The 26,342-nt window shown below is 36.7% G+C and overlaps 1 protein-coding gene across 4 annotated transcripts in view; it reads right to left on the bottom strand.

Annotated features, from left to right (window-relative positions):
• POF1B (POF1B actin binding protein) overlaps positions 1-24,097 on the bottom strand; it is a 75,864-nt gene extending 51,767 nt beyond the window's left edge. The window contains exons 1-4 of one of the 4 annotated variants that reach the window (XM_070502921.1): positions 24,000-24,097; positions 23,555-23,877; positions 4,904-4,978; positions 2,505-2,585 (exon numbers count right to left, since the gene is read on the bottom strand). In XM_070502921.1, coding sequence (XP_070359022.1) covers positions 2,505-2,585; positions 4,904-4,978; positions 23,555-23,839 — 441 coding nt within the window. In that variant the 5' untranslated portion in view covers positions 23,840-23,877; positions 24,000-24,097. Of the gene's footprint in view, positions 1-2,504; positions 2,586-4,903; positions 4,979-23,554; positions 23,878-23,961 lie in introns of all 4 variants that reach the window. The other 3 variants (XM_070502922.1, XM_070502919.1, XM_070502920.1) reach the window with 3 other exon arrangements.
• Positions 24,098-26,342: the final 2,245 nt, after the last annotated feature.

The raw sequence follows: 26,342 nt of genomic DNA on the forward strand, positions 1-26,342 counted from the left end.
TTTGACTAAAATGACAATAAATGGAGAATAAGGAAGATTAGGAGCAGCCAAAAATAAAAAGGCTGAACAGAGGTTTAAGGAAATTATAATGAGAGAAGTAGATTGAGATCAGTTTAATTACAGGGAGGAGAAGTAAAGATTAGACAAGCTGGGAGGTGAAAGAGGGTAAAGTTGCCATTTAGGAAGCTCAGCTTATTATAAATATTGTAATTAAGCCAGAATCTTATCCTGGGGGAATTTAAAAGAGCAAACAAAAAGGCATATACTTAGATAAATAAAATAGGGAATATATCTAGACAGGATTTTCAAGCTGCTCTGCAAAACTAGTCAGATTATTTTTGTTTGCAAAGCATGGGGATTGAAATTTATTTTATTCCTCAATAATCAAAAGAGTTAAAAGCGTTAAAGTGATCATTTTTCTTTAACTCTCTGCTGAGTCTTCTCCCTGAGAAACCGTTTGCTTCTTTGTAGTTGAACACAGCCATAACAATAAGCCTTTACAGGGGCAGGTTCAGTGTTACAAGTATGTTATGTACTTGCATACATACTTCTAATTTCTCTGCCTTTGTAATTATACTGTGGCTGGGGAGGATGAAGGGGAAGGTGGTATGTAAGTGAGTCTCTGGCTCCTAAGCCACGTACATCATCAATTGTCCGTAATTTGTAAATGTTTCTCTTCCACATCTGCATTGTCCCATTTCAGTCCCAACTCTGCTCCGCTGTAACTGAATGGTTTGGGGCCAGTTAAGAACTTAAGTTTAAAGGAAGTTAGGACATTGTTGAGTTCACTCCTCTATCCCCAGTTCTTGGGGCAATTTTTGGCACACAGTAGGCAATCAATAAATATTCATTGATAAATGACTTGAACTTCTCCGTGTTTCCGTTTTCTCTCACCTCTCAGGATTAAATGAAATAAAATGTGTAACTTGCCAGGCATGGAGTGTATACCCAATAAATATTAATTCTTCCTTTTCCCCTTTAACTAAAGAGTAAGAATTCATCCGAAGTCACATAAGAATCGCTGGCAAAGTGGGTTGGAATCCGAATGATTTGATACTTAAAATTTCTTTGTGGATATATCTTAGACAAACATAGTAATTCTCACATCATGAAAAAGAAAAGTGCTATCTAGAACTAATTCTTTGAAAGCCAAGGATATCAAGGGTGATATGCATCCAAGTATGCATATCCCCCAGTTTCTGTGTGAAAGAAAGGAAAAGAGGGAGGAAAGAGGGGAAAGCATAAAGTGATCAGCCAAGTTATAGAAAGAGGCACACTCTCATCTCCTGGGCCCTCGTTATGTCCCTCTCACCCCCACACACTTTTCAGATTTGTTGCTTAAACAGATGATTCTGTAAAAGAAGGAGCAAGCAGCTGCTTTACTGTAATCACATTCACTTTTGATATTAAATACATATATACATAGCTATATGAAAACGCAAGCAAATGTCTAAATCACCCCCTTCAACACAGAGCTTGCATGCTCATAGGTTCACAGAAGCACACATGCACAACTAACAGCCTCCTTAGCTAAAGACACTTGAGAAAAATGATTTTAAAATAAAGAAAGAAGCAAGAGGAGAGATAGATACAAGCAGAAGTACATCCTCCTCATCCACCTAAAATAACACCAAGTGTGCTGCCCTGATTTAACCATTTGCTTTCCACACCTGAAGCAAATAATCAATTTTATTTTGTGAGAGAGGGGAAGATTGTTTCCCGCAATAGTGGAGAAATAAAATAAAGAACAAAGCAACGAATTGCTGTATTATTATCTGAGGCACACTGTTTCTATTTGTGAAACTTTTGTCCTTATAACCTCATAGAAGAACCTCCTGTTGCAGTTAAAGAAGGGCTCTGTGGGTGTGTGCACATGCATGTGTGTTGAGGAAGGCTTACTACTGTGAGAAAAATCTTTCTTAATTTTCTTCTCAAAATAAGGCAAGGAATAATATCCTACTTTGTAAAATATAAGGTTATGTAATTTTCAAAAGAGCCCATTGCTAGGCACAAAGATTTATACACCTTGCTAGGCAACAAAGGCATGGAGACACTTTTGAACTTTTAACTTTGGGTTTTCTTTTTCCTAGCCCATACCTCAATGGTAAATCTAAATAGACTAAAGACTCCAATCCCTGATGGAACAGCTGATACTTTTTATATGAACCCTGTGAAAGAACTTTGTCGCCTTTTTCTTTGGTTCAAAGTGCACAAAAATCCTTTGTAGCACAAGGATGGGGCTATAGAAGTAGGAAAACTTTATAACCCAGGAATTTCCATGCTGCTTGGAACTATTGCATCTCTGAGTCAGAATGTATGGGTACATTGTTGTCTGGAATTAAACATGACTTCTTTATGTTAATGATTAGAAATTAACTTTGTGGCTGGAAGAAAGTCCAACAATCTGATTTTAGGGATCTGGTAACTGAGTCATCCTTCTTGTTTAATCTATCAGTTTCTAAACAACTGCAGGTTGGGACAAGAGTTCGCGTGACAGAGCTTACCTGTTCAGGATTTTGTACTATGTATCTCCTAATAGTGGTCTGTGGATATGTAGTGACTTTCACTGTGGGAGAATGGAGTTCCTGTGAAGAAAAGATAAATGCTGCATATAATCATAGTCATTTAGTGACCTTGGAGCCATGATAACAGGGAGCAATTTTCAGAGTAAAATTTTTAAAGTCATTTGCATAAATGATGACGTATGAACTTATATTCTAGTTAATTTCAGTCTCAAAAACATATGTGAAAGCATGTGTTTGTGTGCTCAGCATTGTGCTAGGTATTTCTATTATACTCATTTCATGGTAATTCATCACATTCCAAACAACATTTGATGAGAGTTTCAAAACATTTGTTTCACTGTAAATGCCCCTAAATGATTAGAAGAAAATATAGCTTAATATTTTTTTATTAGCTTTTCTGTTTGAAAAGGACATCCTATATTTTAAAAACTGGAAGGAGATGCAAAGAGAAAAATATCTGTGAGCGTGTGTATACTTAAACTAAATCTTCAGTGTGGTGGAGGGAGGGTCATAAAGAATATTAAAAGGGAGACAAAACACTAGAGAAAAGTCATTTATAAACTTTTGATGGAAAAAGAGTAGATAGCATTAATATAAAGAGAGTTTTTATACCTCAATAGGAGAAATGTTTTCATACTAATAGAAAAACGAGCAAAGACCACGAACGTTTATAAAAGAAGAAAAGCAAATGGTTAATAAACAACAAAAAGTATTCAACCAAACTAGGAATCAAATAAACATAACAAACGAATACCATATTTTAACTGGAAAAAATTTTAAAATAATGATGCCAATGAGGGTCCAGTAGGAGGAGCACTTTCCTATGGGGAAGGGAAAGATTGAAAAATCGTCCATAGGCTGAAATACGCGGCCATTAAAATAATAATCTTGAGTAATACAAATTTACATGAAAAAAATCTCACAATATTATATAAGGTTAAGTGAGAAATGAAGGTATAAAGCTGCATATATGGTATGATCTCAATTTTTTATTTGAATGGAAGAAAACACAACAGAATGCCAAGAGTAGCATGTTTGGGTAGGGGAGGGGATCATGAGTGATTTTTATTTTTTCTTCTTTAATCCTTTTATAGTGGCAAAATTATCTACAATAAACACAATTTTATTATCAGAAATAAAGCACACAATAAACTCAATTTTAAAGCCCTTCATTATAAAAAAATAACAGTTAATGCAATTTTTTGATCGGATTTGAGTCTGATGAACAGCTCTGTGATTTAAGTGGACTTAATTTTCTGAGGTAATCCTCTCTTGGTGGTCTTGTAGGGCTCCATTTCTAACTCAACTGTAGCCTTCATCCCGCTGTGCTGTTTTGTTATGTATGTGACTGACCCATGCTAATCTGTGAGCCCTTTGAGAATAGTGATTGGGTCTAATTTATCTCTGTGCAATGTTTGGTACATACTGGGCACTCAGCAAATCCTTGCTGAATAAACGCATGACTCTAATTGACCTAGCTCTAGGCTAGGCCAAATTAGGAAGTGGTAGGCAAACTTTTCTTTGATAATCTTATTTGTTCTGCATAATATCACCATTTCCTTATTGTGCCCAAGGTCTAGAGGCCAGTTTTGGTCCGTTTGTCACCTTACTGTCCAAATTCACATCCTGGCACCTCATCTGGGCAGGCCTGTTTTCTTAGAACATCATGTTTCTCTCTCCTATCCTCCAAATCACATATCTTTTATACTCTTCTCCTATGTAGTAACAAACTTAGGATGTTTTATGTTTTATTTTCTTAGAATTTACTTTTAGATATATGGTGACTAGCTCATTAAACACATTTGATAATATGGTATTACATTGTTATTATAGCTACCTTTTGGAGATATAATGCCTGGATTCAAGAATAATCCTAAAAGTAGTATTATTAGGTCATAAAGGCTAAGGGAATTAGGCCCGTGTGTCTTTCAAATCATGTACCTTTGAGAAGGGCTAAATCTGATTCTCTAAGTTACTCTCTCTGAATGTAATCTTACAGTGCTGTCACTCACGAAGTCAGATCCTCAATCAATCCAAGACCTAGGCACTTTATTTGTGCTCAAATCAAGGACCCTTAAAATATACATAATCATAGGAGATCCTTGGCTAAAAATAAACTGCACTCAAACTAAAAGCAATCAGATTGAACAGACACTGAAACTGAAAAACCTCAGTTCACAGCACTTGTTTCAGCGCTTGTTTCACATTCCTTTAATGGGCTGGACTGATTTTCATATGTGAGAATCCCCTTTCCATTTTTATGTTCCTGACATTCTGTGAATGTATAAAGCCTTATGAGGGCCTACAGATTGCTTAAACATATGAGCAAGACTTACTTAAAAGGAAAAGAATCTAGACTAATCTGTAATTTCTTTTACCTGTTCCGTGTTTTGGGTTATTTGTAGAGTGCTTGGGGCACAAGTGGATATTTTCAGAGTTGGAGAATGGAGTTCCTGTTGAGAGAAACAAAAGGGGGTTTAGAAATTGTTCCTGAACAGTGTCATTTGAATGTCTTACATTCTTGAGGTTTTATTTCCTTTATTTTTATAATAACCCAATTTGTCAGAAATAAGAACATTATTTAGTGCTTTCTTAAATGATGTCCATCTTTCCTAAAAGCACATTACTGAATTCCTTTGTCAGCTTTGCAAGTAGCCTAATGATAAAATAATTTCTAGAATGCTTTCATAACAATACATTCTTCTTGTACTTTTAGATTGCATTCCTTTTTCTTTTTTGAGAACTCTGCTCATATACACTCCAATGTTATTATATGGCTGCAATTAACAAGATGCAAAATTTAGCAAACAAAAACATTAAATGTAAAAATTCTCAAACCAATACTACAGGGAAGTACCCTTGAAAACTCAGCTAAGACTACTGCCCTTCTGACTCTTAATTGTGTTATCTGCTTCTAGTTTAATTTCAAAGTATAGGTTCTGATGTTAAAAAAATGATCTATAAATGTGAGAGTATGATTTTTAATAGTGACTAGATAAAATGATCACTCTATTGATTATGTTGGCATTCTTTACATTTTTTCCCAAATCAGCAAAACTGCATAGTTTTATTAGTGTGCAAAGAGTTGATAGCATTACCCAATCTCTTCATACGTTACTATAATTTACAACCAATTGACACAACTCCAGGATATGTTCCCACAATGATAAAAATATTTTTTTATTTAGAGCAAGGACGCTATTAAAAATCAGAATCATGGACTTCCAAAGGAAACACTGACAGACTCATACGAAAGTATAGCTATAATGTAGGTGTAATGTGCTATTCTTAAAACAGGACTATGGGTTTACTCAAACTGCCAAATGTTCTGTGCTGTGGTTTTCTTTTTGGTTCAACTTGTAACATTTTCATCCCCTCTCCCCATTACATCAGCAGCAATACTTCAAGCTTAATGTTTCAAGGCAGCCTTTGAATATGTTCCCAGATTTCCTGCTGGTAGCTCAGGAGAATTGCTCAGACAAGTGCAGAGAATTAAAAATTGCAGATCCAACAGGTACATGTTCTTCAGTTTAGGAAGATGATTATAAATACAACCCAGTGCAGGTAGATTTGGCCCACAGATCCAACAGGAGTGGGTTTAGAGAGACAAGAAAAAAAAGGATGCTTTTTAGTTATGCAATAGTACATGAATACATCTTAATATAAAAATTTAAACAGAGAAAGTTAAAGATCTTCCCTTAACTATCCTCCCTCCATCCAGATCCCTTACCCAGCAGTAACCATTATTGCCAATTGTATTTTACATAAAGATATATGTATAAGCAATAATATTTATTGCTTTTATTATTCTGCAATGTAAACCAAACAATATCTTTTATTATAGATATGTCTCAGTTCATTATTTTAAATTAATATATAGTGTTCCATAATATTTGTTTGATAGCTTATCTATTTCTCTACTAGTCAATGTTTAAATTGTTTCCAGGTTTTCACTATGCTGCGATAAGCATCCTTGTGAAACATGAGTATTTCTCTAAGATCCCACAAAGGAGTGGTATTGCCGGGACACAGAGTATGTACATTATTCATTTTAACAGATACTCCCCAATTGATTTCCCAAATGGCTATGCCAATTACACATCCACCAGCAGTGTGTAAAGGTGCCCACATCTAAAGAATGCTTTTCTGCATGTTTTAGCCTTTTTAGGCTGAGGCTAGTAATACTAGAATCATTTTGAGAGGTCACTCTGTGCACACTGCCTGGCACCTGGTAGGTGTTCTATAAATGGTAGTTCTTTCCCTCTCGCTTGAACCAGTCCAAATCTGATGACATCAGCAAATTAAACAGAATGAAACTTACCAGTCAAGTGGACTAGCTTTTAAGATAAAAGAGTGTACTGAGAAGTTTTATAAATTTGCAGATATTAACCCAAGTAGAAATACATACACACATACACACACACATGTGCACGCATGCACACACATACACATACACATATATATATATATATCATACCCTTAAGACATTTATTTATAGTAGTATAGTCAGGGTTACTTTATTCAGGTGCTAAGATAGTAGATATTTAAAAGGCAAATTAGTGTATTTGCACACAGACTAGTCTAGTCCTAAAATGAATAAATTATTCAATCTTCTTATATTTGGAAGGCTGGTACACTGATTCCATAGATTATAATTTACTTAAGTGTTTTGAGCCTTCATTATTAGAATTATCTAGGAAAATGTGGCTTTTACCATCCAACCTTCATGAAAACAGAGGACAAATGAAATAGCTTCAAAAATAAAATATTAAGATGGTAGCTTAATATGAGTCAAAGAGATTAAGACATGTGGACAGCAATAACTAAATGGAGTGGCATATGTCGAGGCTTCTAAAATGGAGCTGGGAAGCCATTAAGGAAATGGGGTTTATGCATGTATATCACTTCTCTACTCAGATGAAATGTAACTTTTGAACTGTGCTTCACTGTTGTCATCTTGATCTTCTTTCAAGAAATATGCTTACTCCCATAGATTAGAACTTTTTGCCTTAGAGATGGCCTTAGCAACCAATCACGTATAGCCAAGAAGTAACAGTTGTTGCCAGCACCAGTCACAAATCTTGCAAAACAACCTGTGTAATTTATCTCTCTCTTTTCTTTTTGGTGAGGAAGACTGGTCCTGAGCTAACATCTGTTGCCAATCCTCTTCCTTTTGCATGAGGAAGATTGTCACGGAGCTAATAGCTGTGCCAATCTTCCTCTGTTTGTATGTGGGATGCCACCACGGCATCGCTTGATAAGCAGTGTGTAGGTCCATGCCTGGGATCCGAACCTGTGAACCCTGAGCCACTGAAGCAGAGTGCGTGAACTTAACCACTACGCCATCGGGCTGGCCCCTAATTTATCTCTTTTTGCCTTTATAAACCCTTGCCTTCTTTGTCTTCCTTGGAGCACATTTTGGTTTTCTGTCTGAATCTGTGTTTCCCAAATTGCAATTCCGATTGCCCAAATAAATATCTGCTGTTTAAATTGTAGTGATTTTTCTTCAGCCAACAGGCGTATGGTGTTGACCAGCATGAATTTAAATTGTAGCAGTATTAGGCTGATCATAAGGTGGAAAAGACCTATCTGAATATAAGGTTTATTAATTTCAGAAAGACTTGCTAAAGAAAGTCCCTTTTCCCTGGAAGTCTACAGAATTAGGTAAGGTAGTTTGAGTAAACGTCCAAAATGAACATTATCTTGATGATGAAAGGTACGTTCCGTGGCAGCTAGCTCTAGGCAGGATTGCAGCATGTCATGCCATAAATAGCCATTGCCTGTTCCATAAGAAGTGATCAAAAATGTTTGTGAATGAATCAATGAATGAAGATGTCTTGGTTTTAAAGGCATCCTGGGAATAGGAGTCTAAATTTCCCTCTTGATAACTTATATCAGTGTTTATTTTCAGTATCACTCATCTGTATATAGCTTACTTAAATCCTTCATGTTGAAATCACTAAATTTAATCAATAGTTAAATATTCTGAGCTTATGCCCTCTGTGCCACAGCCCCACATTCCTTATAACAAAATAATTAAAGGCTGGGGAAGGGATGGGGATGACTACCATAATATAGTGGAAAGACTTCTGGACTTGAAGTCAGGAGCCCTGGGTTTTACTTCTAGTTGTACTACCAGCCAGCTATGTTGATATTGAACAACTCACGTCATCTCCCTGAGCTTCGATTTCCATGTGTGATAAACGGGATGTGGGTGTGGGTGAGTGTGGATTAGAGGATCTTTAAGCACCTTTCTATTTCTGACATTCTGTCAATATAAGAGATCATCCCCAACTTATTTTTCCATACAAACAATTTCAAATCCTTTAAACTTGCCAGTCTTGTTTTCCTTTGATGATGATGGCAATTAATACCTATTAAGATCTTTCTATGCCAATATGTTACACAGATTATCTTATTTAACACTCAAAACAACCACACAAATAAGTTACTGTTATACCCCATTTTATATATGAGTAAAGTTAGACAAAGATAGTTCAGAAACTAGCTGAAGATCACACAGCTAATACTAAGGTGTTGGAATGCCAACTCAAGTAGCATGGCTCCAGAACTCATGCTCTTAATCACTATAATTTGCCATATCTATAGTTTGCCTCATTATAGTTTCTGTTTTTCAAGTTGTAGAACATAATTCTACTGTTAGATTGACTAGTGCTTGTAATAGGAGGCTAGATATTTGTCTTTTTTAAATTATTTACTGTCAAAGGCAACTTTTGGGCGCTTGAAACAAGAGGTCCACCCAAAAGTTACTGTGTGAGAGAATCGGCTTGATTAAATAATTTAAACTTCTACAAATTTAATAGGGATTTTTTAGTAGACTGCATGATATATTTACAGAGTGCACTCACAGGCCTCTAACCTTGAAAATCATTGAATTTTTGTTTAATACTCATATCATCTGCACCCTTCAATTTTGCTGGAAGGCCCTACTTTTTCTGACGAAATATTCAGCGTAGTATTGGGCCGTTTATTCCTGTGGCTCAAATTTGCTAAATACACAAATATTGCCTTGTTGGCAACTTTCTTTAGGTAGAGTTCTGGTGAAAATAATTTTCTTTATAATTAGATGGGCTCATACTTAGTATAAAATCCAGGCCTATTTTTCTCCCACTGCCTAAAGTAATGATTTCCAGCTTTGGGAAAGTTGTAGTAGCCTTCTTCCTCCTTCTCCCCCTCCTCCTCCTTTTGTAAAGTACCTATGGTATTACCAATTTTAAGATCAGAGTAGATTAAAATCAGTCTGCTTTGGGGGATAATTTCACTACATCACTTGAGATAATTGTCCATACCCCTTAGTACGCCTTAAATCAGAACTGGGAAACCCTAGTTGCCCTAGGGAGAATTCAGTTGTCACAAAACTCTATTTTATTTAGAACTCTTTGTTAAAATAGCATCTTTTTCAGAGTTAACAAATCATATGAACTGCAAATGGCCCTAATTTCTCAGCTACTTACCTCAGGGAGAGCTTTTGAGTAGCTCAATGCAGTGGAGAAAGAAGGGAAAGCAGAAGCAGGAGAGGCATTATTCTCCTTTAGGTAGAAGGGAAACTAAAAACTTGGGGCTCTGAATTCCAAGATTATTTCAGGACAAAACCTTGAAAATTAAATGACAAACTATTTTTGTCCTCTAATATATTTTTGATACTTTCCACTCTGATAATGGAACATTAGAATGGGAAACATACAGGAAGAGTAGTCATCAATTGATTTACTGAAACCAAAGCATACAAACTTGTTTAAACTAAAAATATTTTAGTATCTAACTAAGGTAAATTAAGGGAGATAGCTGATACAGTGGAAATATCAAGAGCTGGTTTCTAAACCCAGGGCATTCATTAACTAGCTGTTAAAACTTGGACAAGTTATTTTGAGCTATTTGAGCCTCAATTTCCTTATTTGTACAACAGACAAATCATATATAATGCACATTTTTATTTGTACACTGTAAAATTTGTACAATGGGTGTAATTATTTTCCTCCTTAATTTTTGGAGTTCTGTTGTGTAAATAATGTATGTAAAAGAATTTTGAAAGATAAAAATTTTATTAATATGAGGCATTATTCTTACTGGATTGGTTACACGTGTAACTAAATTATTTCTTCAGTACTTGTTATGCAATGGTATTGAAAGAGATATGAAAGACAGAATATACTCTCTATTTTCATCATGCTTGTAATCAGTTAGAGGGTAGAAACTATTATTGTAAATAAAAATCAAATAGAGTATCATAAGAGCTATAAGGAACTTCCCATGGGAGTTTCGAGGGCTAAGAGACATCTTCAGCCTGGGACAATTTGAGAGTTCATCACAAGGTTACAGCTGAAGAAAGTCTTGAAAAATTGATATGAGTCAGCATTTCTAGATTGGTGAGGATGGGGGGGGCATAGGGGTATCTCAGGTGTAAGAGCAACGTGAACAAAGGCATAATAGTGGAAAACTGGGGGCTATATTTAGAGAACGGTGGTTTACATTTTGGCTGAAATACAAAATACTAGAAGGGGAGTTCCAGGAAGTAAGGTCCCTAGAAGCCAGATAATGGAGGGCTTTGAAAGTCAGACTAAGAAATTTATAGACGCTGTGCCATTGAAGTTTTTTTGGGCAGAAGAGTGATATAAGGTGTTTGTAGGGAATTTATGCAACTTTTCTTTCTTTCTTTTTTTTTTTTAAGGATTGGCACCTGGGCTAACAACTGCTGCCAATCTTTTTTTTTTTTCCTGCTTTATCTCCCCAACCCCCCCTGTACGCAGTTGTATATCTCAGTTGCCGGTCCCTCTAGTGGTGGGATGTGGGACGCCGCCTCAACGTGGCCTGACGAGCTGCGCCATGTCCGCACCCAGGATCTGAACCCTGGGCCGCTGACGCGGAGCCCGCGAACTTAACCACTCGGCCACGGAGCCGGCCCCTATGCAACTTTTCTAGAGAACATATTCTTAGATTACATCTTACATACATTAGATTTGTAAAGATTCTTAGATAATTTTATGCAGGAACCTATGCATCCAAGCTAAAGTCTGTGTAGAAGAGAAATGGGTAAATACTGTGTTTGAGCATAAAAATCTTTCTTCAGAAAGTTCTAAATGTATTTTAGTGTGTGACTGAGTATTGAACAGTAGTAGTAGTTTTTATGAGGGACTCTCAGGGCACATAACTGATATGCTCAACCAGTTACAGGGTAACAGAATAAGACTCAATAAGTAAAAGCACTTCATCTAGACAAAATTTCAGTAGCGGGGGGGTCGAGGGAATATTTGTATAAGTAGACTAATTAGCAGCTTCAAGCTAATTTGTTTAAAGGAAGCATCACAACAAGATCCTAGGGAAATGATATGATGACAGATCAGAATCACTAGCCCTTTAACAGCATTTGCCATAGTAAGTAATGATAAATATTTGTCCATAGGAAAAAAAGTGTAAATCAAATATAAAGAAGTCAAATCTAGATGCTTAATTGGACCCAAGAACTAGAATAGAAAACTAATTGACTTATTAAATAGCTTTCTAATATTTAATTTATGTTGTTTACTTTTTTAAAGAGGCAATTTGTGTCCTACTTTCCATTTTCAGTTCAAAGAGAAAGCATAGGAGAGTGAAACCCACAAACAATCCTAGTCATATGTCTTTATTAAAGCCCCTGATGACAGCCACATTCAGGCATATTTGTAAGCTGTAATCACAAAGAGAGGGGAGAGAAGGGAGAGGAGAGAGAAAGAGAGAGGGAATTTCCTATTCCATTCCATTCTCCGAAACATTTATTTTGATTTATCTTCGAGTTTTGATTTAAAAAATCTCAACCCTCAACAAGTTTACAGTCCGTGGTGGAGGGAAAGAAGGATCACAGAAAGAATATACTACTCAGTATTATAAGTACCTTATAATACTTACAGTTAAATAATAAAAAGTGATATTAGCTTTAAAAAGGAGACCACATCTGGAATGGAGGTGCGATTGGAGTACTACATTAAGGAGAGGGTAAGAAGGTTCCGGGTTGGAGAAGATGTCTTGAAGAAGATGACTTTCCAGGTGGATTTTGAGGGATAGGTGGAATTCCAGCAGAAATGTGAGGGAAGGGGGGATGTTGCCAGAGTGGAGGAGGAATGAACAAAGGCGGGGATGGGAGGGAGGCAAAATACTCAGTTTGTTCAACAGAACAGTACAGTGTGTCTAGAACACAAGGTGGGAGGAGATGTGTAGTGGGAGATAAGACTGTGAAAGTAGGATGGGACTGTCCTAAGGAGGGTCTTTAATATCATTAAGGCGAGGAGTTGGAACCTAACTTTGGAACTTCATTATCAAAGTTTTTGAAAAGATTCTAAATTACAAATCCAATGCCATTTTATTGCTGAGGTCATAAATTCGACAATAAGATACAAGCTGATTTTATTTCTTCATAATATTTCTAGCAAAGTTCTCCCAAAGCATTTATGAATTTTTAAATAAAAATTAATCAACTTATTACTCAGTGCTGGAGCCTTGTATATTCTGACATGAAACAATCAGTAAAATTTATGAGAAAAATATTTAAAAAATTCTGAACAGTGACAAAAAAATCTGCCTTCTTGGTAAATAACATATTTAAAAATTATTGAAATATTCAATTATTATTTATTTTTGCCCTGGTTTGTGTCCCAAAAGATTTTAGGTGATTCATAATGGGAGCGTAAAAGAAAATGATCGTGAAGTATAAATAGGAATCGGATATCAGAGACTGTGTAACGTGAGAGTCAAATGTGTAGATCGGGTATACACAGTAGAGCATGACGGTTATAAGAACACAGCTGGAACTAGATTGCTAGATTTAAATCCCAATTCTACCACATAGTGGCTGTATGAACTTGAGCGAGTCACATAATGTCTCTGTGCCTTGGTCACCTCATCTACAAGAATGGGAATGATATTTGAACTTTACTTACCAAAATTTAAAATTACTTCAGTAGGTTAAGAGAGATAGGCAGTTCCAGTAATGCTATGAAACCCAGATTATGTGCCCAAAAGAACGAAGATGCGTGGGCCGGCCTGGTGGTGCAGCAGTTAAGTGCACACATTCCGCTTCTCAGCAGCCTGGAGTTCGCCAGTTGGGATCCCAGGTGCGGACATGGCACTGCTTGGCAAAAGCCATGCTGTGGTTGGCGTCCCACTTATAAAATAGAGGAACGTGGGCATGGATGTTAGCTCAGGGCCAGTGTTCCTCAGCAAAAAGAGGAGTATTGGCAGTAGTTAGCTCAGGGCTAATCTTCCTCAAAAAAAAAAAAAAAAAAAAAGAAGGAAGATGCGTTTTGATTGAGGGGGGTTATTTTTCATCTTTTTCCTACTTAAGCATTTGCTCTGTCAAAAAGTGATGTTCTGGAAAAATTATATAGATAGACAGAAGGATAGATACATACATGTATACATAAAAATCTTTTATTCAGGTCTTTTCTTAAAGGTTTATGAATTTAATTCTCCTTCTACTGAAATAGTCACTCTAAACTTATACTTTGACAGTTTGTGCCTTCATTTTTTGTTCCATTCCTAGGTGCCCATTAGAGCTGATGGTGTAAATTGGCAGCACTTTGATCATACATTTGTGCCACCATCAATTTCTTCAAATGTGATGATCTTAGAAGTATTTCTGTATTTAAAAGAGTAGCTTGAATATAGAGATCCACAGTGTCCAGTAGAACTCTCTGCAATGGTGGAAGCGTTCTGTGTCTGTGCTCTCCAATACAGTAACCACTAACCACATGAGGCTGTTGAGCACGTAAAACGTGGCTAGTGAGACATAGAAATTGAGTACTTAATTTTATTTGATTTTAATTAATTTAAGTGTAAATGTAAATAGGCACATGCTACCCTATTAGAAGTGCAGCTGTAAAGGAAACATTAGGTAAGAGGTAGACTGCAAGCGAGCTTTAATGCTCACTGTTACTACATTTTAAAAAGAAAAGTTCCACAAAATAAAAAAGCTCCATCTCAAATATTGATGTTCAAATTCAAAGACTCTAAGAGCACGGGAACTTCGAAATTACTCTTTCTAAAAGATATTTATGCCAGTAAACATTATAAATACATTCCTGCTGTTCCAGTCTTTTGATCATATACTATGAGTTTTAGAAAATTGCTTTAATGCTTTTCCTCATTAGTCTCTCTTAGCTAGTAGAGCCCTAATAAGCCTTTCAAGCATATGTTTACCTAATCTTTCCAGTGTCAAAGGAACTCTTACTTTATAGTCTATTTATTTATTTTATTATCTTATTTTGTTTGTGCAGGTAGGAGCTTTCGTTGGCTATACTTTTATAAATCAGTAATACAAGTGGAAAGAATTATTGAGTGCTAACTCTGTGCCAGACATTGTGCTGGACACTTTCACATGTTACCTCATTCAATACTCACTACAACCCTGAAGGAAGGTGTTATGGTCCCGCTTTACAAATGAGAGCATTGAGGTCCTGAGAGGTCAAGTAATTTATTCTAGATAATACAGCATTAACATTTACTACGTGTCAATTGCTGTACTGTGCTTTCCACCATATATTATAGCATTTGACTCTACAACAATCCTACGTGTTAGGTGTTGCTGTTGCCACGTTTTACAAATGAGGCCACTGAGTCGTATAGCTAGCAAGTCTCCGAACCAGGAATTAAACCCAAGAAGTTTAAAACCTAAGCCTACACTCTTAGCCACTGCACTAGACTGTTTCATAGTTTGGCTCTGCCAAAGTCTACCTCATTACTGCCTGTTTATTATTTGCAGCTCTCCCTGAGACATTCCACATAGATTTATTTGTGTGGGTGTTTTCTCCACACTGTGTTCTCTGTGACTGATCTTTAGACATTGCACAATATGAACCTCTTCAGTCAATACCTCTTAGCTTTCATTTTCCTATTGATAGCTCTGATCAAAGAGTTCAAGACCTTGGTGCAACAGATAGGAGAGACAGTGAGGTTGCTGGGAATGAGAATTAAGTAATAGAGAAGATTACATACATAGTACAGGACTTTGTTCTCTAAATATTTGGAAGCTTGTTGGAATGGACTTGGAACTCTTTCATTTTGTTTAATTTAAATTTTAAAACTTTACCTAAAGACTAATAGATAATACAATGTTCCAAGAAGGAAAACCATGGTAGCTTTACGGATGTTGCTGTCAGTCCTAATGACTCTGAAAATCTCTGAAAACCACCTGACGCTTGAGCTGGCAGAATTTGCCAAGGCAAACTGCCATTTGAATAAATTCCCTGAATAGTATGGGAGATGTTTTTGTTAGAACCTATCACAGCCAGTAACATGGTTAAACACCTGCCATAGGTTATTGCTGAGATGTTGTTCTGAACTTTGTACAGGAAGAAACATGAAAATCATAATGATCTCTCTTTAGATGAAACAAACACTTCTTTAATTTAAGATAAAACCTGTGATTCTATTATCATGTAATGAAAGCAAGAAAATGTACTAGAGTGTACTAGTAATAGAACTCCTTCCCCTCGTCCCTTCCCTCCAATGGAAATCCCTCATTTAAGAGACTCATTCCTGTATTATTTTTCTTCTTTTCCTGAAGGAAACTAGGAGAGAAAATAAAGTTCAGTCATGTGTTCCTTAACCACGGAGATGTATTCTGAGAAATGTGTTGTTGGGTGATTTAATCCTTTTGCAAATATCAGAGAGTGTATTTATACAGACCTAGATGGTATAGCCTACTACACACCTAGGCTATACGGTATAGCCTATTGCTCCTCGGCTACAAACCTGTACAGCATGTTACTGTACTGAATACTGCAGGCAATTGTAAGACAATGGTAAATATTGTGTATTTAAATATATCTAAACATAGGAAAGGTGCAGTAAAAATACGGTACAAAAGATAAAAAATGGTACACCTGTATAGGCAACTTACTGTGAATGGAGCTTGCAAGACTGGAAGTTGCTCTGGGTGAGTCAGTAGGGAGTGAAAGTGAAGCCATAGCACATTACTGTACACTACTGTGGACTTTATAAACATGGCACACTTACGCCGCACTAAATTTATAAAAAATATTTTTTATCTCTAATAATGTTAACCTTAGCTTACTATAACTTTTTTGCTTGATAAACATTATAACTTTTTGACTCTTTTGTAATAACACAGCTTAAAGCACAAACACATTGTACGGCTGTACAAAAATATGTTCTTTCTTTATATCCTTAATCTATGAGCTTTCTTCTATTTTTATTTTTGTTAAAAATGAAGACACAAACACATACATTAGCCTAGGCCTACACAAAGTCAGGATCATCAATATCACTGTCTTCCACCTGCACATCTTGTCCCACAGGAAAGTCTTTAAGGCAAGTAAAACTCATGGAGCTGTCATCTCCTACGATAGCAACGCCTTCTTCTGGAATATCTCATAAAGACCTGCCTGAGGTCATACTCAGAAATATGTCCATGATGGCTTGCTTGGTTTGTTTCTTTTTTTCATCATAGATTTGCCTAAAAGCAGATAATGTATCATGAACATTCCTCTCAATGAAAACCTTTCAGTGTTTGGGTCCATGTTTTCAGACTTTTTAAGGAGATTGTTGAGGTCTGCAAAAGCTTCTGCTAAACTCTTCACTGTGAGTTTTCTTGGGAGTTCTTCTTTTCTTCCCTTGTACTTTCCTTTTCTCTTGCACTTCTTCAGCTATGTGTTCCTATTCCACTACGAACAACTCCTCATTACTCCATTCTTCAGGAACCACTTCTAGGAGCTCCTCAATATTATCCTCATTCACACCCAGTTTAAAGTTGATTGCCATCTCAACCCAGAGCCATGCTGATTTTTGCAACCTCCTCATCCTTGGCAAGTTCTTTGAAATCATCATGAATGAACCTCTTGAGTGTCTTCTTCCAGACGCCATTCAGACATGCCTTAGTGACATCACCTGAAGCCCAACCAAGGTTCTTGATGCAGTCATAAGTGTTACAATTCTTCCAGAATTACATCACTGTCTTCCCAGTTTCTTTCTCCATTGCAGCAATAGCCTAGGCAAAGATTCTCTTCAGATAGTTGGCCTTAAAAGCTACTTTAACTCTTTGATACATTGGTTGATTAAAGAGGTGGTGTTTGGAGGGAGAAACACCACTTTGCTATTGGGATGAAGATCACCAATAAAAAGAAGATGTCATGGAGCATTATCAATAGAAAAATTTTGAAAGGTATATTAATCTCCAAACAGTACTTCTCCTTTTCGCTAGCATAGCAATTCAGGAGAGCATCTTGGAAGAGGATCTGGGTAATCCATGACTTCTTATTGCTCCTCTAGTACACTGGCAGTGTGTGCTCACTGATATGTTTGAAGGCCCTGGGGTTCTCACTGTGCCAGATCACAAAGGTTTCAATTTGTACCCTGCAACACTGCCCCCAAGCAAGACTGTTATCCTGTCCTTAATAGCCTTGAAACCTGGCATTGACTTGACCTCCTTATGGATGAAAGCCCTTTCAGGCATTAGTTTCCAGAATAGGGAGGTTTCATCCCTATTGAATATTTGCTCTGGCAAGTAATTTTTCTCCACAATCAGCTTATCTAGAATTTTCAAAAATTCTTCAGCTGCCTTCAAGTCAGCACTCGAAAACTCACCACTCACTTTCACATCGTGTAATGAATAACGATTCTTGAATTGTTTAAACCACCCAGAGCTAGCAGAAAATTCAACATCGTAGCTGAGTCCAATCTTTTCTTTCCACATTGCAAACCAACTTTTTGCTTTGACCATGATCGTCATGGTGCTGAGAGGGATATGCTTCTGTGTCTGGTCCTCAATCCAGGTCATTAGAAATTTCTCCATGCCTGATATAAGCCCTTCTTGAATTTTTGCTGGTCTCATTGCCTTCAATGAAGCAGAGCCTTTAACAGCTTCTTTCATGTTGTTCTTGTTCTTCAAGATCATAGCTATGGTGGAATGGGACATGCCTGACTGGCGAGCAATAACCATCACTGATTTTCCACTTTTGTAGTCCTTAATCACTTTTAATTTTGTTTCCAGGTCAATCACTCAACATAACCTCTTACTGACAACATTAGCAGTGCATTTTGTATGCTTAAGGGCCGTGATGAATAAAACAACATGAGATTAAATCAAGCACAAGAGAAAATGATGCAATCAAGAGTGCAGTAAACATGAGATATATAAGGCTGCTGCCAGTGTAACGTGGCATACTGTTTTACAGTAAACCTTTTTTATAAGTAGAAAGAGTACACTCTAAAATGACGATAAAGAGTATAGTTTAGTAAATACATAAACCAGTAATGTAGTCATTTATTATCATTATCAAGTATTATATACTTTACATAATTGTATGTGCTGTACTTTTATATGACTGGCAATGCAGTAGGTTTGTTTATACCAGCATCACCACAAACACATGAGTAATGCATCATGCTATGACATTACAATGGCTACAATATCACTAGGTGATAAGAATCTTTCAACTCCATTGTAATTTTATGGGACCACTGTCATATATGCTGTCTGTCATTGACCAAAACGTCGTTATATGGTGCGTGACTGTATACCGTCCTTTTGCAGTACATCCTTTTTGCCTTTAAAACCTAGAAGTATATATGCTCCACCGGAAGTCAAAAAAAGATCACTATTGAGATAGCTGCTGGTGTGAAGAAAAAATTAACTCAAATATATTTGTTTAGAAAGGTTTTCACTTTTAAATGGAGTTTAAGAGCATGGCTAATCTCCCAGTTGTTTTACCATGAATTGTCGAGAAAAGAAATTTGGATCACAACAGTTAAAGGACAACTTCATGTCTCTTCCCCTTTCCTCAGCACCCCCACCTTGCCACACACATACATAATGACAGCTTGTGAGTGCCATTGACTGAAAACAGGCCCAGCAATTTATCAGACCTCCCTTAAACAAGAAACAATTGGCATGGGCATTTTCACCCCACAATTAGTTGCACTCAGAATTTCTATAGCTTCATTTAATTTTAAGCACAAAAGAGAAGACAAAAGCTGAAAACATAGGTCTCTTTATCCTATGACCTCATTCCTTTTTCAGGCAACCTACTTCCTTGAACAATCATTCACTTTAGTACCACACCCTTGAACAACAATTTATTGAAGCAACACACCCCTCTCCACAGAAGAGGAAAATTTTCTACTAGTGAAATGAAATACTGGCATAGTAAGGGAGCTATCTACATTCTTTGTACCAAAGAAAAAGAAAAAAAATTATGTAAACAAAGATAAGACCAAGCTGAATAATTATTGAGAGCAGAGGCCATTCATAAACACACATTCTCCTCTGGGCTGCTCTCTATAGAGCTAAATTTGGTTGCAAGTTTCAAATTCAAAAGAATGGTAGCCCATATAACACATATGTTAAGAGATCTCTTTTTGCACCAACGCTTGTTTTATTCAATAAAATATTGAGGGACAAAGCATAAAATAATATTTAAAAATGAAATATAGACATATGGGACACCTACGGACTAGGTCCTATATATCTGTCCTCAATGTGGGCTGTCCCTGGATAAGCAAATGGTATTTATACAGGTAATCAGAGTGCTTCCTACATAATAGGCACTTTATAAATATATGTTCAATGAATCACTGGTATTAAAAATATTTTATTTTGATTCATTTCTCTATCACACAACAGAGCTCCTCTATATACATGGAAAATATCTTGAGCTTCATGAAAAGCTAAATTAAGGGAAGGGACAAACATATTTCCAATCAATAATTCATGTCAATGCTGTTCATTTAACACAGTATTTCATTTTGAGTCAATGATGGTAGGCTAATATTTAAGCTTTTTAAAAGCTTGAGCTCTAAGGTTTCTTGTTTTCTTTTGTTTTATGTAGTTTCTGGAACTCCATTTATTTACAAGACTGCATTCAGTTCTAAAATGCATCTATGACCTTGATTACACCCGTGTTTGATTTTACTTGCTCATATGGATAAACCTATTAATTTTAATTCTACTGTCAATTTAGACAATTTCACCAACAACTGATACGTACATTTGATTTTCTCCGAGAAGCACTCTATCAATCAGACAAAATAATAACCGCGAGAATCATAAAACATATCTAATCAATTATAGACAAGAAACAAAGCAACATTATATCTCAAGAAATTTAGAATATGTTTAGGTCTATAAACACCATTTTAGTGCACAAGAACAAAATAGAGGAAAAACATGTACTGAAAAGCCGGAAATGGAAAATACTGAAGTGCTGCAAAAGCATTTGGTTAAATCTAAAATGTCTACTACATTTAAGCTAAAATTAAGATTCAGGAAGCAAAGCAGAATGCCATCAATTTTGGTTTCTCAAAAGGAACATATTTCACTACTGACGATTATATGTATTTTTTAAATCTTATGAATTCTCTGAATGTCATCCAAAGTGCTAAAAACATATAAAGTAAAAGTTTAATTGAATTCATGATAACCAATAATTGATTATAATATCCATTTTCCTAGCTGCCATGGTCACAAACTCTAGCATCAGAGTAATTGCTACATATCAACTCAAAATGTCTCTGCAACATGGCGTATTAAGGAGAGATTTTATTAAAACATAAACCAAACCAGAAAAGTAAGAAGAGCTTGAGTAATATGTACTGCTTGCTTGTTCTTGGTATGGTACATAATAAAGTGGCTTCCACATCTTACCCATTTCGTTAGCGTGAAGATAATTTCAGATCAAATCTAGATCCAACTGTACCCAATGCTGTCCTACCAATAAACAAGGATACAGGAAAATAAAATAGAATGGTTTCCTAGTCACATTCTTTGCGGCAGCTATCTAAAAGCTTTTCTGCAAAATTATTTTTTGGTGGATTTGTGAATGCCTTTGACATCTAACTCAGTTTGAAATTTTATAGACAAATTTTCTCTCTTCTTGTTTCACTTAGGGAATGGAAAACCTTCTTATATTTTTCCTTTATCAAGTATCTGCTTCTCACCTCCTTCATCCTCACCCAGCCCTTCCTTTTCTTTCTTTTCAATTATAAATAGCTTCGGACTTCACAACACCCTCCATTCCAATCTCTTATCCCAGTTTCTGTGGCCATACTTTCTATCCCTAAGGTTCTTTTTAAATTCCTCTACAGGAAACTACTTTTCAGGATGGAGAGAGTCTTGCAAGGATCACTTTAGCAAATATCAGGAAGAAAGAAGGAAAGTCTTGTAAAAAACTTGATTAGCTTGGTCCTGGGATTATTAAAAAGGAAAGTCAAATTAACGAGCGTACAATAAAGTTTGATCCTAAAAATTGTTCTGTAGTCAATATTTATAACTTGCCAAATTTCGGCTTTTAAATTTTTATCTCTTCATCTTTCTTTTACTAGCAAGTCAACAAGAAAAGGAGTTAATGTTCAAATAACTATAACAGATAGGGTGATTTTAGCATTCCTATGATACTGGCAATTGTTGTTTTTGACCGTCGCATTGTTTTTTGACTACTAAGGAACATAGGTGGCACCCACTTTGTTGTTCATTAACATCCCCATACTGAATATTGGAATGTGCATTTGCATTATTATTATCACTTATACAAACTAGTATTTTTTGAACTTTATATTTTTCTTTCCTTTGACTTCAATATAGGTAGGGTTTTTCTCAACTAGGAAATTGCTAACAATAAATCCTGGACTTTTTTCTTCATATTTTTTCCCTCAAATTAAGCTAGGAGTGGAATAAAAGAGTAAAACTCTGGCCTTTGTAGTTGTTGGGTTATTTATACCTTTAAACATTTTTTTAAAATAGTTTTATTATATGCTTTGGAAATGTTGCTTCATATCATACTTTAAATTGTGGTTTTGGGGAAAATAATCCATATTATTCCAGATTGGTATAATCATGCAACATAGGATAATATCATCTGAATCATTTTTTGAGCTCTTCACAGTACAAATTGTATCTTGAAAATAAAATTCCAATTTCTACAGAAGTTTCTGGAAAGCTTAAAGACATACAAATTTAATGTAAAGAAAGTCAAAGAATAAAAACAGACATAGAGCTGTCAATTTTACGTAGTTTTGCAATTTTCCTTTCCGTTCATTGGCAAGATTATTAGCACAGACACTGATGCTGAAATAACTCCTTTAAAAATAAATTTATCTCAGGGCTGGCCCCGTGGCCGAGTGGTTAAGTTCGCGTGCTCCGCTGCAGGCGGCCCAGTGTTTCGTTGGTTCGAATCCTGGGCGCGGACATGGCACTGCTCATCAGACCACGCTGAGGCAGCGTCCCACATGCCACAACTAGAAGAACCCACAATGAAGAATACACAACTATGTACCGGGGTGCGTTGGGGAGAAAAAGGAAAAAATAAAATCTTTAAAAAAAATAAATAAATAAAAATAAAAATAAATTTATTTCATATTAAAGGTTGTCTTAGAATTTCACCTGTTTTAGCTTTCCTATAACAATTGCTTATGTCTTTCCTTCCTCAATCCTATATCCGCTCTTTCAATACTCTTTCTATCAATATTCATAAGTTATTCACCTTGACTGTATAAGAACCAATGTGTCATTTTCAGAAGAAACACATATGACAATTCAAACAGACATTTGTGCTTATCACTTATCCTGGAGCAGCATACTGTTTGATGAACAGAAACAATTGCTCATCGCTCCGTACATGCCATTGTCCCCACACCACCATATTTAATACAAAAAACCTGTTTACTTCTGACATGAAGTGAATCAGCGGGAAATTATTCTATAAAAATTACTGTATTTGAGTTGAGGATTGCTTTGCATTAGGGGCAAAAGAATACCTCAGATTGGATATTCCAATCAAATCCAACAAGAAATGAGCCATCCTATGCTCTAGTTAGATTATGAAAATCATTGGAACTGGTAAAAAAACAACCACAGGCACTAGTAAATGAAAGAACAGCCAAGAGATAGAATTTGGGTGACTGTACATTACACATATAGCTGCAATCTGCCAAGAGATAATATCTTATAGAACGGAGGCAAAGAAGCTGAAAAAAAAGAAATGAGGTCGACATTTTCCCTCTCTAGTAGCCTGATTTTGCCGTACCTGAGAATGGTCGCTCCAAACCAAGTTTTGGTAGGAGGAGGAAGTTTTGAGAGGGGAGAGCACTTCCCGTGAGCTGATGGGGTCCAAGGCCTGAACCACCTTGTTCATAGGCCCACTGTAGGTCCTCACTCGCTCATACACTACATTTTTTTCTGGTGGCTGCTGGACTTGGCTTGACTGATGGTAGCAGTGGTAATGCTGGGGCTGGCCCTGCAGCACCTCTGGGGGCTGCTGAGTCCCACAGCTGCTGCTGCTTGTCTCATTCCAATAGCTTGAGCTCATCATCTTCTCAGTGGTCAGCAAGGTGCTCCCAGATGCTCTCCCTATGGAACAGAGAGAGAGAGATCATGAAAGAAAAGGTAGGAAGGCAGGCAGGCAGGCACACGTAGAAGCCATTTATCAACCACCTCTGCCTATGGTGGTGCCAGGGAGAGAGGAGAGTTACCGAGCAGCAGCAGGAGCAGGTCTGGCAGCTGCAGAGGAAGCAGCAAAGTATTTGAGCACAAATGGAAAGTGGAGCCACCCTGTGAGATTGCTCCAGGAAATGGTACTGACACGCCCTTGAGGGGCGGATTCACAGGGCAGGTTTACCTGCCAGGAAAGGCTCTGCTTTGCCACAGAGATAGCTACAAGGCTGCAGAGTAGGTAAGGAAGTCTGGAAAGAGCAGAAATGCAGAATCTCAGGGCTGAGGCCAGATATTCCAAGTCCACAGACTTGGAGATTCACTTTAACTGTAAATAGGCAGACAAAGACATGCCCATATCAAGACTTAGTAGAGAAAAAAAGTCACAAACGTCACACGAAAGTGGCTTTCCCATGGATCTTAAGTTTAGGAAAGGTAGTTATGAGCATGAGTATTATCATTCTAGAGTCCTAAGCCAAAATACAGGTATTAGCCTAGGGACACTAATTTTCACAGATAAATTTGCATACTTTGCAAAACACACCTGGTAACTGCATTTAAGGGATATTGCTATGGGGTCTCCTTCAAGCAACTCTCTCTAATTTATGGACCTGTTTATCTTGCTCCAGGTCTAGTATGGCTTTCAAACATACACTGAAGTAGATTTGTCTAAATGATTGAAGCACTGTTTATGCATGGGGGATTGGTCATGAAAAATCTAAGCATTTCACAAATGCTCTGCATTTTAGCATTTATGTCTATTGTTTTGTGTTTTTACAAAGAAATGTACCCTGACTTTATTTGTGCCCTAGGAAACATTAGTTTTGATTGCCTTTTTTTTAAGATTTTATTTTTCTTTTCTCTCCCCAAAGTTGCCTGGTGCATAGTTGTATATTTTTAGTTGTGGGTCCTTCTAGTTGTGGCATGTGGTACACCACCTCAGTATGGCTTGATGAGCGGTGCCATGTCCGTGCCCAGGATCCAAACCGGCAAAACCCTGGGCTGCCGAAGCAGAGAGCGTGAACTTAACCACTCGGCCACAGGGCCAGCCCCAAGATTGCCTTTTTAATATCTAGTTGTAAAGGGAGCTGCAAGTCCTGAGAGGTGGGTTTCCCGATGTAATGAGATTTACACATGCTTAGCACTTACCTAGTAAGTAATGCCTACTTACCCATCAGAATTTGCCTTGCAAGATGCTTCAGCACCACTGAACTCTAGAATACTCACTGAAGGTGACTTCAGAAAAGGGATGTCTTCCTAGTGTGTCTATACACCATAGAACCTAGTGCATCGTCACCATTCTGGAGAGGAAGAGAAGATCGTCAAGCTGACTAGCCAGCTTTTCGTCTGCTGAGTGAACAAAAGGTAGTGATTTACTGGTCACTTTCTATGACCAGGTACTACGCAAAGAACTTTACATGGATTATCTGTCATCCTCACGACTTTATGAGGGTTTATTGGTGAGAAACTGAGGCACAGACACAGAGAAGTTGAAAAACTTCCCAAAGTTAAACAACCAGTAAATGATGAGTCTGGAGGTTGAACATAGGAAAACTCTTTTTAGAGTCTAAGCTCTAATCTACTACATTATACCTCTAGATAAATTTTAAAATTATGTTCTGTATCTGGCCATACAATAATCTTCTGGGTGAAAAAAAACTTTTGAATTGCTGGCGTGTAAGTGACTTTAAAAGGAATCTTTGAATTTTTCATGGAGGAGAGGTATGCAAAATGCTGAAAATAGACCTTAAAAACTCTTTAAAATGATTTACTGTGTATTTATATTTGTATTTGTGTGCTGCATGCAGAGCTTTCAAATCTAATCCTTGTTCATTTTAATGCTGTTCCTTAAGAATCAATGAAAATTTAATTAGGAGCACATGACCCATCAAACAGCCTGGCAAATTATCAGATCAATAACTTATTAATATCATCATCAGTATCATTTTGAGTAAGCTTTATGTATGAACAGGGAATGGGTGTTAAGTGTGGTCATCCAGTCAACTCTGATTGTTCAAATCTGAATTTAAAACACACACAAACACATACACACAGTGCTGTGAATACCTGCAGCCAAGAATTGACCTAGTAAATAAAGTAAGACATCAAGATGAAGAATAAAAATTCCTTCATTCATAAAATGGTGACCCTACCTGCCCTCCACATTTCTTGAATATATGGTATTTTGAGGCAGCCATCTTGATGCAGTTGGGCAAAAATTAATGTGGAAAACTGACACCCTCATCCAATCACTGAGCCTCATCCATCACTGTTTCCCATCTCTGGGTATGAGGGAAAGAGAGTTGATGCTCGGGGATACTTTATAAGAAATGAGATTAGGCACTATCTGGCAGACACACCACATCTAACTATGAAGCAGATGT

This window comes from Equus asinus, chromosome X, assembly GCF_041296235.1.
Source record: "Equus asinus isolate D_3611 breed Donkey chromosome X, EquAss-T2T_v2, whole genome shotgun sequence".
In the NCBI taxonomy this organism is placed as follows: domain Eukaryota; kingdom Metazoa; phylum Chordata; class Mammalia; order Perissodactyla; family Equidae; genus Equus; species Equus asinus.